The 15,329-nt window shown below is 39.3% G+C and overlaps 1 protein-coding gene across 1 annotated transcript in view; it reads right to left on the bottom strand.

Moving 5' to 3' along the window:
• LOC121388454 (dual oxidase 1-like) overlaps positions 1-15,329 on the bottom strand; it is a 67,438-nt gene that overhangs the window by 5,573 nt on the left and 46,536 nt on the right. Inside the window, exons 25-30 of the mRNA XM_041519786.1 lie at positions 12,575-12,624; positions 11,530-11,811; positions 10,380-10,609; positions 9,112-9,270; positions 8,557-8,712; positions 8,031-8,159 (exon numbers count right to left, since the gene is read on the bottom strand). Coding sequence (XP_041375720.1) covers positions 8,031-8,159; positions 8,557-8,712; positions 9,112-9,270; positions 10,380-10,609; positions 11,530-11,811; positions 12,575-12,624 — 1,006 coding nt within the window. The remainder of the gene's footprint in view (positions 1-8,030; positions 8,160-8,556; positions 8,713-9,111; positions 9,271-10,379; positions 10,610-11,529; positions 11,812-12,574; positions 12,625-15,329) is intronic.

The raw sequence follows: 15,329 nt of genomic DNA, 5'->3' as shown, positions 1-15,329 counted from the left end.
TGACTCTGGGATCCAAATAATGATCCTTTTCCAAATTCTCGGGTATGCCTTGAACAAATTTCACTCGAGCAACCATTTTGATCGTATCATAGAGAGGTTGCCATCGTTTGTAGAGCCAGATGATGCGCTGAGGAGGCGGCTGGATTTTACCATCCCTTAGCAGTTTGTACAACAAAAATGTCTTTCCACACGACGTGGGTCCCGACACGATCATGGTGAAGGGATGTAGCAATCTTAGGGGATGCTGCTGCTGTGGTGGTGGTGGTGGTGGTGGTGGTGGCGGCTGTTGTGGTGGTGGTGGCTGATGTGGTGGTGGTGGTGGCTGCTGTGGTGGTGGTGGTGGTGGTGGCTGCTGTGGTGGTGGTGGTGGTGGTGGTGGCTGCTGTGGTGGTGGTGGTGGTGGTGGCTGCTGTGGTGGTGGTGGTGGCTGCTGTGGTGGTGGTGGTGGTGGTGGTGGTGGTGGTGGCTGCTGTGGTGGTGGTGGTGGTGGCTGCTGTGGTGGTGGTGGTGGTGGTGGTGGTGGTAGACCTTTAGCATGTTTTTGTTGAAAATGTCTTAACATGGCGTCTCTCCGAGAGAATGTGAAACCACATTCTGAACATGTGCTCTGCATGACGACTCTAAATGAAATGACCATATCTGACCCACATAGTTCCTTTTATAGTTTATTTAGAAATGCTTCTGCAGTTTCGGGGCTTTCCAGCCCGTACCACTTTGTTGTTGTTGTTGTTGTTGTTGTTTCCGTTTCAGATCGGCTTTGGCTTGCTCTACCACCTGTTGTGTTGGGGACACCATGACGACTTTGGGTGTCGGAGGCTTGTTCTGTTCCTCTTTTTCTTTTTTCCATGTAGGGTCATACAGTTCTAGACATCGATCTACACTGTACATCATCTGACTATTTCCACCACGTTGCACTGGAAAATGAGGTTCAAGTTTACCTTCTGCCTGCAGTTTATAGAAACGGGTCCACTTATCCACGTCGGGTACATATAACTTGTACTGGTCTGACATGTTGCTCCTCTGAAGGTTCTACCTCAAATGACGAGTTTTCCAAAACTATTTTACTTATATACCTTATGACGCATAAAGATATGGTACAGGAATGTTTGAATGTGTGTGATACGTATGACCAGTGCCCCTCCTCCCAGGCACAAATCTCATCGTGCGAGCTCCCAAAAAACATCGTTACCAACATATTACCCTTTACCAGTGTCACTACCACAGGGACTCGTCCAGAGACACACTCATGGGCTCAGGACATAACTAAAAAAAGCTGTGTTGCAGTCACGCGTTCTTTCTCCATAGCAATGGGCTGGGAGTGTTTCACACACACACACACACACACACACTAGTTACCACCTTCGCGTTTGACCTAATTCAGTCAACACCAGCACACACACACACACACAAAAGTTTGTATTTAATTATGAAATACTGGCCCCATAAGGGGTATGAGATTGTATATATAAAATATCCCTTGCTACTCATGGAAAAAATGTAGCGGGTTTCCTCTCTAAAACTGTCAAAATTATGTTTTTCATCCAATAACCGATGATTCATAAACCAATGTCCTCTAGTGATGTCGCTAAACACAGACAAACTTTGACGGTCAGTGGGCATACCATAACAAATTTATTCTGCTACTTAAGACGGGCACGCGTCGGTATGTCTTTTGCAGTTCACCTGGTTTCATAAACACTCGGAGAGGTGTAATAAAATGCCTTTGTATGAGGGCTGATGAAGAGGTCTCATAAAGTACTCCTCTATTATAAAGCGAATGAATGAATGGCTGAATGACGGCAACAAAGAAAACGTCGACAATGTGCTAAAGAAATACAAATGAATGAAAATCATCACACACGCATTTTGTCTGGCGAAATGAAAGCCTCACTTTAGACTAAACAGTCAGCAAACAGTTACAGTCCTTCCCCACGAGACATATTTTAACGGCTATTATTTTGGGTGCCTAGAATAAAACACTGTGAAAAAACATCCACGTGTATGTCCACTGTGAATACAAAAAAACAACACAATAGACGTTATACAATGAAGCCAAATCCAACGTCACTTACACCTGGCCTGTACATAGTGTTATTATTAATTGTTGTTGTTAATGGTGCTGTATGTTTTTCTTTTGCTTTTATTTGTTTGCTGACACCAGTTTGTTTGGTAATATGCAATACATTGAATTGAATACACCATGATCGCACACCTGCACCCAGACCATTGTTTCCTACACAAAGGCCATTGTTTTCCTACCCAGGTCAGACACCTGCACCTCCCTATACAAATGCTATTGTTTCCTACACAAAAGCCATTGTGTCATTGTTTCCTATACAAAGGCCATTGTGCCATTGTCTCCTACACAAAGGCCATTGTTTCCTACCCAGGTCAGACACCTGCACACTCCTAGACAAAGGCCATTGATTCCTACACAAAGGCCATTGTTTCCTACCAAGGTCAGACACCTGTACGAAGCCCATTGTCTCCTACACAAAGGCCATTGTTTCCTACCAAGGTCACGTGATCACGGGAAAGTAGGTCAATCGTGGCCCCATACAGGCCCCTATACTACTTGCGTTCAGGCGCATGCGTTTGCAAAAAGTATCGTACCGTGCATGTGCGGTTCATCAGTTTCCATTTTTAAGGCCACTATATGAACAAATATGTTTCGGAAATATGTACAGTGGATGAACACTTTATTTCATTTTTTTAAAGGATAAATTCAGTTTATCAAGCGTTCCCGACCGGTCCGCGTTTTACCAACACCCATCACTAAAATCTGATGTCAGTACAGATAGGCATTGCGTTCATACCAGTGAATAGATTGTAAACTATCAATTTTCAAATGAATTGATTCGTAATTAACAATTTATACACGCAACATATTTACAATTGTTACGAATGGATTATGAATACTATTCACCACAGCAGAGGCACAAAAATGTAGCACACCTTTGCAGATCGAATTTCATAACTGAAAACAAATTCTAACAATAGGGGGCTTAAAAATCATCGAAATTAAATGATTTGGCCTTATTGGTCTGGCACGTGTGAGGTCATGTGACACGCACCGAATGTTAATTCATCTTCCTCAATTTCAACTCAATTTTTATGAATGAAATGGACCCGACATCATTAATTTTAAGGAATAAACAAAAACGACTAAACAAAATTAATGGTTTTAGGGGTTTGTAAAGTTTTGTATTGAGATACTCACTTGTCTGAACTTTATTGTTAATGAAAATGTTCACGAACTGTGAAGAAAAACCTCACAAATGAATGACAAGCAGACGACAACAAATCGAATGTTGATTGCGCGTACCGTGCACGAGAAGCATGACGCAATTAGGGAAGTTGATGATACATTAATTTCTATGGGACCATCTAGACTGAATGCGTGCGATGCATGCGTCTGCAAAACGAATGCGGCCAGCCGCAATGGAATAATCGTATATGGTGTATATTATGACCAAAACGCAAGCCGCAGACACACCGGATTCCCAGTCTGGAGCTCCACGCGGTAAGACGTGTTTGTTTCGCTTGTGCACACTGCACGTGCTTTCGTGTGCTCGACTTGGGGGCCCTTCATTTCGTTGTTTTTGTCAGCGAAATAAAGTTTTCTACGGGGATGTATGCGGCCATTGGAACTGATTGAACGCTGGAACGCTTCTCGTTTCGACAGTCTGCACCACCAGGTTGGATTCTTTTTTAGCGAGATTCCTTGCCTCCACGTCATTTCTCCGTCTGACTGTCGACTTGTTTTTGTCGTGACTTGTATGACGGCCATTCTGCAGAACGCCACGGTTGTTCGCGTTTAGTCTCTACATGTCCGAGCCAGTCCTAGCAGCACTGGGAGATTGACCGCCCCACTCTAAGAAGAAATAGGAAGCGGGGTCGGCCCCTACTACTCTTTTTCTAGACTTTACCTTGCTTTATAGTGATACCATCTCGTATCCTCCGGAGTCGGGCCTGTCCGCACCACTATACCAACACATGACGACTGGTCTATACCCTAGTCTGATACTCTCTCTCGTTCAGACGGATCCGGCTTCTCACGATCTGTATTTCAGCACAGAACTACACCTTCAACATCTATCGATTGCCAATCTAGGAGTTTTCTTGACGGGATGAAACCCATCTCGTCCCTTTAAGCAGTGCACCCAAACGGCCTTAACGAGGCCACTCGCGTAAACATATCGATCGGACTTTAAACTTTTAGATCTGCGTTCAAAATTTTATGTCGAAATTACTTATTTTTTTAAATATTATTAAATAGTCCGATCCTCTCTTCTTTCTCTTATTTAATTTTGGACTGTCCTTCTAAAATGCTCCAAATTATATAAATATTCGGCCGAGCAGTCAATTCTTTTTATTTTTGGCTTGTAACATTTTAATGTTTTAAATTTATTTTATTAACTTTTTTACTAATTGCTATATTCAAAATTCTGCCCATTTTCAACCCCCCCCCCCCCCCCCCCCCCCTCCATCCCGAGTCAGGCCACCGATCTTATCGGAGGTCGGACTCGGGATGGGCGTGTTCGAAACCCTAGTGGTATATGGGCACGTTAAACTAGTTATCATCAGCAGACACACCAGAGGCAACAGTCGGACTCCCAATCACTTCCCTTAAAGACATATTGTCACAGACCACTGACCTATTTAATGGTCTAACAAAGTATTACGTGAACAACAATTATTTGATATGTCCCTAAATGTACTTCATTCAACCATCTTCATAACCACCATACTCCATTTATTAATGATATTTTGTAAAAATAATTGAATTATGGCAATGGTCTATAATTCAAAAACGAAAATTGCCTTGAGGGTTGACATGGATTTCATTCCATCATGGTTTAGTTAAAGTGATGCGATAGCTAGATTTGTTTTCCAACAATTAATTCAATTTTTATTTATTATCCATTTTTAGAGAAATAAGGTCCTTAAATCTGTGACAGTATGCCTTTAAGACTGGTTCAAAGATATAGTTTTTAACTTCTCTTAACATGTGAATTTTAAAACATGTATAAATAAAAATAGTACTTCAAAAGGATAAAATGTCAATGCTCAATATTGTAATTAAGATATTTATTTTAAACCCGAGCAAGCAATTGTTTTTGACTCTGCATTGTGCAGAGATATAGAAGGTGCAACACCACTACAACCATTTCTCTTTCACTAAATAGCCTACTAACCATTAACCCACTGCCTTGGACTGACATCCCTGACAGCGTGTGTCTAGGTTGTATATACTAAACCAAATAATCAAAGTTCGAGGTGCACAGAACTTTTGACAGAGAAGGTAACACCACAAGTCCTTAGTTCATCAAGATAAACGTTTCCGGCACGATATTTATTATTGTGATGTGTATTGCTGTGCCGTAACGTTTATCCATTGGATCGAATTTTCCATTTGCAATCACAATTTAATAAAATCAGGCATTTGTGCTTTATTTAAGGGCCTCAACACATACAACAACATATTTTAATAAATTTTAGACTAAAATATTAATTACAATACCTTTGGTAACCTTTCCAGGATTAGATGTTTGAAGATGACACATTTTCACATTTAAAAGTTATTTTTATCCTGGCACATCGAAAATTCGGAATGAAAATATGGCGGAACGACAATTATTCGTATCAAACAAAGTAAAGTTTGTTTTATTTAACGACGCCGCTAGAGCACATTGATTTTTTATCTTATCATCGGCTATTGGACGTCAAACATATGGTCATTCTGACACTGTTTTTAGAGGAAACCCGCTGTCGCCACATAGGCTACTCTTTTTACGACAGGCAGCAAGGGATCTTTTATTTGCGCTTCCCACAGGCAGAATAGCACAAACCATGGCCTTTGTTGAACCAGTTATGGATCACTGGTCGGTGCAAGTGGTTTACACCTACCCATTGAGCCTTGCGGAGCACTCACTCAGGGTTTGGAGTCGGTATCTGGATTAAAAATCCCATGCCTCGACTGGGATCCGAACCCAGTACCTACCAGCCTGTAGACCGATGGCCTGCCACGACGCCACCGAGGCCGGTCGTATCAAACAAAGCCAATAAAAAGAAATATTTCGGAACTGAATGGAACTGATTTTGCTTTGTGTGGGTTGCATTATATGCATTATTAATATTTATGCCATTAAAGTTTGGATTTTTTTTATTTATTTTTTTGGGGGGGGGGGGGGGGGTATTATTCTTTTTTTATTTTAAGGCTTTCATTTATTTACTCATTTTTTTAAAAATTATTATTTCCTTTAGAATTTTTTTTTTCATATTATTATTACAGGCCGTTGGTTACATGTGTTTCAAAGGTTTTTCTCTCTATTTTTTTTCTTTGACCGACCTCGGTGGCGTCGTGGTTAGGCCATCGGTCTACAGGCTGGTAGATACTGGGTTCGGATCCCGGTCGAGGCATGCAATTTTTAATCCAGATACCGACTCCAAACCCCGAGTGAGTGCTCCGCAAGGCTCAATGGGTAGGTGTAAACCACTTGCACCGACTAGTGATCCATAACTGGTTCAACAAAGGCCATGGTTTGTGCTATCCTGCCTGTGGGAAGCGCAAATAAAAGATCCCTTGCTGCTAATCGGAAAGAGTAGCCCATGTAGTGGCGACAGCGGGTTTCCTTTCAAAATCTGTGTGGTCCTTAACCATATGTCTGACGCCATATAACCGTAAATAAAATGTGTGGAGTGCGTCGTTAAATAAAACATTTCTTTCTTTCTTTTTTTCTTTAAAAAATCTTTGTTTAATTATTATTGCAGGTCATTAGTTATTTTAAGGGTTTTAATTTATTTATTTATTATTAATTTTTACTCTTTTTTGTTTAAATTTGTTTAGTTATAATTACTGGTTATTAGAACTTATTTTAAGGTTTTTATTCAATTTAAAAAACAAAAAATATTATAAATATTTTTTAATTAACCTGCACTACCCCCAACCCCAAAACCTAAAAAATCTTTGATTATAATAGTTTCATTAATCTTTCATAATATTTCTATTATCTTTTATAGCAAGTTCTGGGAAAAGGTGATTAGACACACAAAGAGATAGGGGAAACAAATTACGAATAATGCACCTTAGTTGAACAAAAAAACAACAAGAAACAAGCATTTATAAATGAAAAAAGCACGTTTTTATTTAGTTAATAATTAAATAATTAATTAATTATTATTATTATTAAATCAATAATTTATTTATTGTTATTTATTTATTTATTATAATTACTAATATTATTCAGTAATTTATTATTATATTATTATTTAATTAATTTTATGATATTATTTAGTTTTTATTATTAATATTATTAATTAATTTATTATTTATTAATTGATTTTTAAAAAATATTAATTAATTAATTAGTTTATTTATTATTATTTATTTTATATTATTATTATTGTTATTAAACGTGATATTCCATTAAATATCGTATATTGTGGAAGAAACTCGTGAACCTGAGACGATTAATGCAGGATTACTATTTGGACAAACTGTCTATTCATACGTAAAACGTGACTCGGGAAGTTTTATTTATACGGTAAGTGTTTATATTTATTGGTACATATAATTTTTCGCCACGAAATAATTAATTCCATGATTGCACGCTTGTTTTGGCCATTGAAGTTGTAAACATCGCAGGTCCAATAAATGTCAAAATGTTAAAAAAGGGACCGTAGATGTTTACTTTGGTGAACTACACAAGTCCTGTGATTGTTGGTAAATGTGAGTTGTTGGTTGTAAAACAAATCTGGGCAAAAAATGTATGCAATTTTATTTCATCTAGTACCACTGTGTCAAGTAGCCGTATGCTTGAAACATGTATGGGGTACCTGTAAAAAGTACTCAAATTTTGTGCAAAACTAGAGGTGTTGTAAAAACAAATGGTTATACTGAAAATGAGCCATGGAAGGTAACATTTTGTTCAGTTAATACTTTGAGGTAGGGGTTGTAGTACTGATATTTATGGGTCATGGTTTGGTTGATATATTGCATACAGTGTAATTAAGTTAAAATGAACTACCTGTGGGTGTTCAAACTGCAGCGACTGAAGAAAGCTGTTGAAATATGGACGACCGAAATGTGTCGTGGCCTTTAGACCAGTGAACAGACTTCTACCTTCAACTCGCTGGAAGTGCCGCTCGCAAATATACTGGAAAATACACATCCCTCAAATTGTTATTAAATGATTTTATATAAGCGATATAACTTTTCTACAACAATTTCTTGCACACACACACACACACACACACACACACACACACACACACACACGCAGAAATTAACTTAATGGTCTAAAAGACAAACACTCACCAGCATAGTGGTTCTGAGGTTGTACTTCTGCTGGGACTATGTACATACAGACCCATACGCCAACACCACACCCACATCCCCACACACACTCAGAGAGAGAGAGAGAGAGAGAGAGAGAGAGAGAGAGAGAGAGAGAGAGAGAGAGAGAGAGAGAGAGAGAGAGAGAGAGAGAGAGAGAGAGAGAGAGAGAGAGAGAGAGAGAGTGTGTTCCTCTACGGTCTGAAAGACCCACTCACCAACATGGTGGTTCTGAGATCGTATTTCTGCTGGAACTGCGTGACGAAGATGTGCACGGACACGATGTCGCGGTCGTCGGTGTTCTCCACGTCACGGATGATGTCGATGAGCCACTCGTAGTGCTTCTGTGTCCTCGTCACCCACAGGAAGTACACCTGTAATCACAGATACTCAAACTATTTAACTTTTACAGTAGAGTATGCGAAAGCTGATAATTAATTTATTCTGAGTGTTTTATCAGGATTGAGCACATGGGAGATGAGCAAACTCACAAAATAAATTTTTATTAAACCATATATATAACAAACCATATATATAACAAACCATATATATGACAGACAGATGGACAGACAGACAGACAGACATATATATATATATATATATATATATATATATATATATATATATATATACCAGAATCAAGTAGGATATGTGAAATTATGGCATGTACCCATGTACCCAAAACATAATTATATGATAATTCTTCATCTTTATTAATGTATGCATCATCTTAGAGTTTTGGATAAAGGTATATATTTGGAAGAAACTGATACCTTTTGACACGAGATATGAGCGCCTGTACGAGATTTAAAAGCGATGTCTTTTAGAATGGACGCAAAGGGTGTTACGCCGATTCCTCCCCCAACAAGTACTGCGACATCGAACGTGAACCAGTCCTGGTGACCCTCACCAAACGGCCCGTCTACATACAACTGAAATAGGAAGAGAATGGTGTTGAATTCTAAATCACAAAGTCGGGGTTAAAAAAAAAAGGTTCTTCAGAAAGTAAAAAACCTTAAAAAAACCCCCTGAAATTGCCAGGACTTAAAAAACATAGTTCTTCTCAAAAATAAAACAACAATAGAACGACAAATAATAGGAAACATCTCCAGAAGAAACAAAATTACGATGTAAATAGAATAGCCATAACCAGTAAAATACTAAATACTAAACACTGTAAGCAATACCTTTGGAAAGTGTCGCGAATAGAAAGTATTTAGTAGTTAATGTGGAAGTCTCTCTTTCGTTCTGGACAATTGTATCTAAGGAGGTTAGCCCTTGTACTCTGGGTGGCCGTGCTTTAGAATTTAGTGAATGGAAGAATGGGCTAAAGACTTGCTACAGATACTGTTCTGAGTTTGATGCCTTTGTTAAATATGTTTCCCACCAACAATCGCTCCAGCCAGTGCACCACGACCGCTACACCAAAGGACGTAGTATGTGTATCCTGTCTATGGGATGGTGCATATAAAAGATCCCTTGCTGCTAATCGAAAAGATTAGCCCATGAAGTGGCGACAGCGGTTTTCTTCCTCATTATCTGTGTGGTCCTTAACCGGATGTCCGACGCCATATAACCGTAAATAAAATGTGTTGAGTGCGTCGTTAAATAAAACATTTCCTTCCTTCCCACCAAAAGATCCTTTTAACTGCTCAAAGTACTATACATATTCAGTACATTTTGTTGTTCAGAACATCAGTGTTTGAATATACAGTGTGCTTCTCATTGTCCTAATGTTTGTAACACCTCGAATTTCACTTTATTTCCTAATATGTACTTTTTCCATATGTACTAAACTATTGGAAGGCAAAAATCCATTTTGGGCTACTGCAAACGTTATGACAACCAGAAACGTATTGAATATACAGACAGATATTCTGAACCGAAAATAATAATTTTAAAATATTTTAAATGTAATTTTAGCCATTGAAAAGGCTCTGCCAGTCGGAAACATGTTATGATGGCAGCAAACTCAATTTTCTTTAAATAAATGGAAGTTGTACTTCATATTTTGTTTAAAAAATAAAATAAATTAAAAAACCTTTGGATATGGCTTCGCGCCAAGCTGATTTGGCTCATAAATACTGCGCAGGTTTTTCGTCCAGGGTCCGACTGCCCGTATGTGAAGACTAAGATATTTCTCGTGAGGCGCAGACGTCAGAGTGAAGGGGTGGTACTCGCTCTTCCCCAGATCCAGGCACGCGATTCGAACCCATTGCCCTGATAAGTACTGGAAGTTCTCGGGTCTTTTGAAAGTAAGTCCAATCACAGCTGAAAACAAATAGTCCATGTCTTAATACAGAAGTTCGAACCGGGTGGGGGGGGGGGGGGGGGGGGGGGGGGAGAAGGGAGGAAGAGAGGGCAAGGTCGTATCTAGATCACAATACCTTCCCTTCTGGAATTCATGTATTTTGAAAAGTGAAACACTATTATTTATAAGCAGTTATTCCTATAAAAAAGTACCTGTTTAAATTTTGTAGATTCCAAAAAAAGCTTTTGAAGACATCACCAAGGCGTATTCCGACCAATCAAAGTTCATATCCAGTTTTTAATGTTTGATTTAAATAATGACAGCCGCTCATTAAATATTAACAAAAACAGTTTAGCGCAATTCCGTTTTGTTAAAGAGTTTCTGACAGTGATAACGCATGGCACCATGTAGCCTGCATTACCTAGATTGTTCGTTTGTGTTGTTGTTTTTTAAATTAAAGTTTTGTTTTACTAGTAGTATTTTTAGACAGGGGGAGTAGAAATAATCGATGAATATGAATGACCTAGTGTCAGTTTTGACCAATCCTATTTCATGCTGTACGTTATTTAGTTAACCCGTTCAACTTCATTATCTATTAATCATATATGTCAATCCTTGATATTAAAAAGAAAGAACCCCCCCCCCCCAAACAAACACAAAAATAAACACAAAAACAAACATCCCCTCCCCAAAACAACAAACAAACAACCACCCACATCTACACCCCTCAAAAAATTAAAATAATAGAAAAAGTATCTGGGGCGTAGCCAGAGAGGGAAAAACGCCGAGGTAAACCTAGACCTGTAAAATAAATATCAGTGTCATGGGAAAAATAAAATAAATCTGGGGAAATTCCATTCGAGGCAAGCGCCTCATCTGCCTCATGCTGGCTACGCCATTGAGTATAATGATGCTATTTGTTATTAATATTGTCGCGTACCAGAAGGTAAAAGTTCTGCTTTCTTGACTGGTATTTCGAGTTTGTTGCGACTGGCACTGGCCAGCTTGTCGAGCATGAAGAGAACCAGTGGCCCGACCATGAACCACTGGAAGAGCGGGGACTGCACGAGCGCGCCGATGCCGTGCAGGAAGGTGATGATGTACACGAAGATGTAGAAGTTGTGCGTGAACCAGAACCACGTGAACACGTGTCTTCGTGCCCACTGCGTAGCGAACACGTACATGATGAAGATCAACGCCGTGACGTATATCCCAGCCAGACCTGCAAATACAAATACATAATGTCACCGGCCTCGGTGCTGTCGTGGTTAAGCCATTGGACATAAAGCTGGTAGCTACTGGGTTCGCAGCCCGGTACCGGCTCCAACCCTGAGCGAGTTTTAATGACTCAATGGGTATGTGTAAGAGCACTACACCCTCAATGGGTAGGTGTAAGACCATTACACCCTCTTCTCTCTCACTAACCACTAACATCTACCTCACTGTCCTGGACAGACAGTCCAGATAGCTGAGGTGTATGCCCAGGACAGCGTGCTTGAACCTTAATTGGATATAAGCACGGAAACAAGATGAAATTAAAATGAAAACTAATGCCATAGGCGTTGGATGCACGAGGGGAGAAGGGGCAGGGGACAGTGCCCCCATCAACGTTAAACCCCACCCAAGCCTTTAACCCCCCACCCCCACCCCGAATACGAATTAATATATTCCAGTTGCTGAAGTTATTAATTTCTTTAACAGCATGAGTTTTGAAAAACTAAAATGTTCTATTTTTATGTGCAACTGTAAAAAAAACCCTGTAACACCCCCCCCCCCCCCCCCCCACACACACACACGACCACCACACCACCAACAATCTCTACCGTCCGGTCTAGGCGACAGTGTGGTGTTACCTTAAAGATAGCGTCATCGAACGTAGAACGCGGGGAGTACATAATCACAAGTATGTGACCGCAAGTTATCACACGTTATATTCAGATTTGTTCGTCTCAGATCGTGTCTTTAAAATATTCAAGCGAATTTACCTGTTATAGTTTGCCACGCCCAGTAGTGGAATGTACGCAAAACGTGTGAACTGAAAGAATGAATGATGAAAAGAAAAAAATATATACATATGTATATAAGAAATAAAATACACAATCCATGTTTTCATCACACTGTATTTTACACGTGTGTTAATTTTTAAATCATATTTCATTCAAAGTCGTCAGAGACTGGGGTGTGGTGTGGTGTGGTGTGGTGTGGTGTGGTGTGGTGTGTGTGTGTGGGGGGGGGGGGGGGAGGGGGGGGGCAGCCCTACATCAAGCTGTATTTAACGTGTGTTAATTTTGAAATCATATTTCCTTCAAAGTCGTCAGAGACTGGATGGTGGGTGGTTGGGTTATGGATATTCCCCATTTTCCTCAACAATCCTGATTTATAATCACAGAAAATTTAACTGAAAATGTTCCAGAATGAATATAAGAACATTTTCGCATAAAACGCCTAAGTATAAATTGACTTAGAACGAATATTTCTGTCTTTGTAAAGCTTTGTTTCATGTCGCTTTAAAAAAAACTTTTATAATTTGTCTATTTTATATTTATATTTTACTGTAAAAGCCAAACAAAATAAAATAGAGATATAAATAGAAAATAGAAAAATCATTAAAAAACCCATGAAATAAACTTTTACAGAGACAGAAATATTCGGTCTAAGAGTGGCTCATTACAATTTTATAATTTATATTACTTTTATTTATATGCTAAATTTTATTCTGTTATAATGTGGTGATACTTTAAGCGGATAGCTCACTGCCATCGCCTGACTCATCCTGGAAATAATTTAGTTTTGGCCAATTTTGATATTTATATTTCCTTAAACATTTTTCAAAAGTGGTTAATTTACATAACATTTTATTAACCAAATACGTAAAGGGACAAACTCTTAATTTTTAAATACTAAGGAATATTTTTAATCTAGACCCTAGTTTCAACCCGAAAACATGGACACTAAGTTTGGTTAATTTAAAAACCTGTAACACATCTGGATACAACAGAGTGAAACAAGAGACCGGCCTCGGTGGCGTCGTGGTAGGCCATCGGTCTACAGGCTGGTAGGTACTGGGTTCGGATCCCAGTCGAGGCATGGAATTTTTAATTCAGATACCGACTCCAAACCCTGAGTGAGTGCTACGCAAGGCTCAATGGGTAGGTGTAAACCACTTGCACCGACCAGTGATCCATAACTGGTTCAACAAAGGCAATGGTTTGTGCTATCCTGCCTGTGGGAAGCGCAAATAAAAGATCCCTTGCTGCTAATCGGAAGAGTAGCCCATGTAGTGGCGACAGCGGTTTTCCTCTCAAAATCTGTGTGGTCCTTAACCATATGTCTGACGCCATATAACCGTAAATAAAATGTGTTGAGTGCGTCGTTAAATAAAACATTTCTTTCTTTTTCTTTGAAACAAGAGTCTGTGACGTTGAAATACCCTTAAAAATAGACTAAAACGCGACTCCATCAGCGTTACTACTCAGACGCACGTGGTTTTTAAAAATATAAAAAATGCATTTTGTGGTATTAAAAAACCCAGGATGACCGGAAACAGGTTGTACGGAAATGGATAATCGAAACAATAAAATATAAGTAATGTGATCATGAACGGCTCTAATAGTGAAAAATATGCCTGTTTAAAAATAGGATCTGTCCCTTTAAAGTTGTAGCCACTTTGTGTAAAAATTTAACTAATGTCTAATTTGACAATGGACACGTGAACCCTGCGCCGTTACCAACATTAACCCTTATTTATATCGCACCACATCCCGGACAGTATTCTCTTTTGCGGTTTATGTCATCAACTCCAGGGCCCGTGCTTATAAAACTTAAATTTTAGAGTCCAGACTCAATCTCTCTAATGACGTCTCACCTATACAATTTGTATGGCGTTGTCATGACGTTCACGCCTCAGACTCTATTAGAGTCTCGAGTCTAGACTCTAAATATTTATAAGCACCAGGTCTGAGCTCATAACGTTTATAGCCAAACTCTTACATCAGCACAACTGAAAAAAACATTACATCTTTATTGTTTTAGTTCACATATCAGAATCAGATCCAAAGTGGACTTCATGGGAACGAAACCGGCCTCGGTGGCGTCGTGGTTAGGCCATCGGTCTACAGGCTGGTAGGTACTGGATTCGGATCCCAGTCGAGGCATGGGATTTTTAATCCAGATACCGACTCCAAACCCCGAATGAGTGCTCCGCAAGGCTCAATGGGTAGGTGTAAACCACTTGCACCGACCAGTGATCCATAACTGGTTAAAAAAGCCCATGGTTTGTGCTATCCTGCCTGAAGGAAGCGCAAATAAAAGATCCCTTGCTGCCTGTCGTAAAAGAGTAGCCTATGTGGCGACAGCGAGTTTCCTCTAAAAAACAGTGTCAGAATGACCATATGTTTGACGTCCAATAGCCGATGATAAGATAAAAAATCAATGTGCTCTAGTGGCGTCGTTAAATAAAACAAACTTTACTTTTTTTTCATGGGAACAAACACCCAATCCTGGAATTCGAAGTGCCACTGCTTAACAGATGAATGCAATTAATTTATTTCTTTATTTCAGGGTTAAAATTACCTATATTTAGCACACGTCGGTGTACTTTTGAATACTGTATGTGCCCTTTTTAAAGGTTCCCCTGCTTTAAAAAAAAAACTCCATCTTCCTTCCCCATACATATAACTAATATATGACACTATGATAAGATAGTCCAGTATGGCATATGCGGTTTAGATATAGGCGTAC

Source organism: Gigantopelta aegis, chromosome 2 (genome assembly GCF_016097555.1).
Source record: "Gigantopelta aegis isolate Gae_Host chromosome 2, Gae_host_genome, whole genome shotgun sequence".
Taxonomy (NCBI): Eukaryota; Metazoa; Mollusca; class Gastropoda; order Neomphalida; family Peltospiridae; genus Gigantopelta; species Gigantopelta aegis.
The sequence above is the reverse complement of the archived record's forward strand: the minus strand, read 5'-3'. Positions and strand labels throughout refer to the sequence as shown.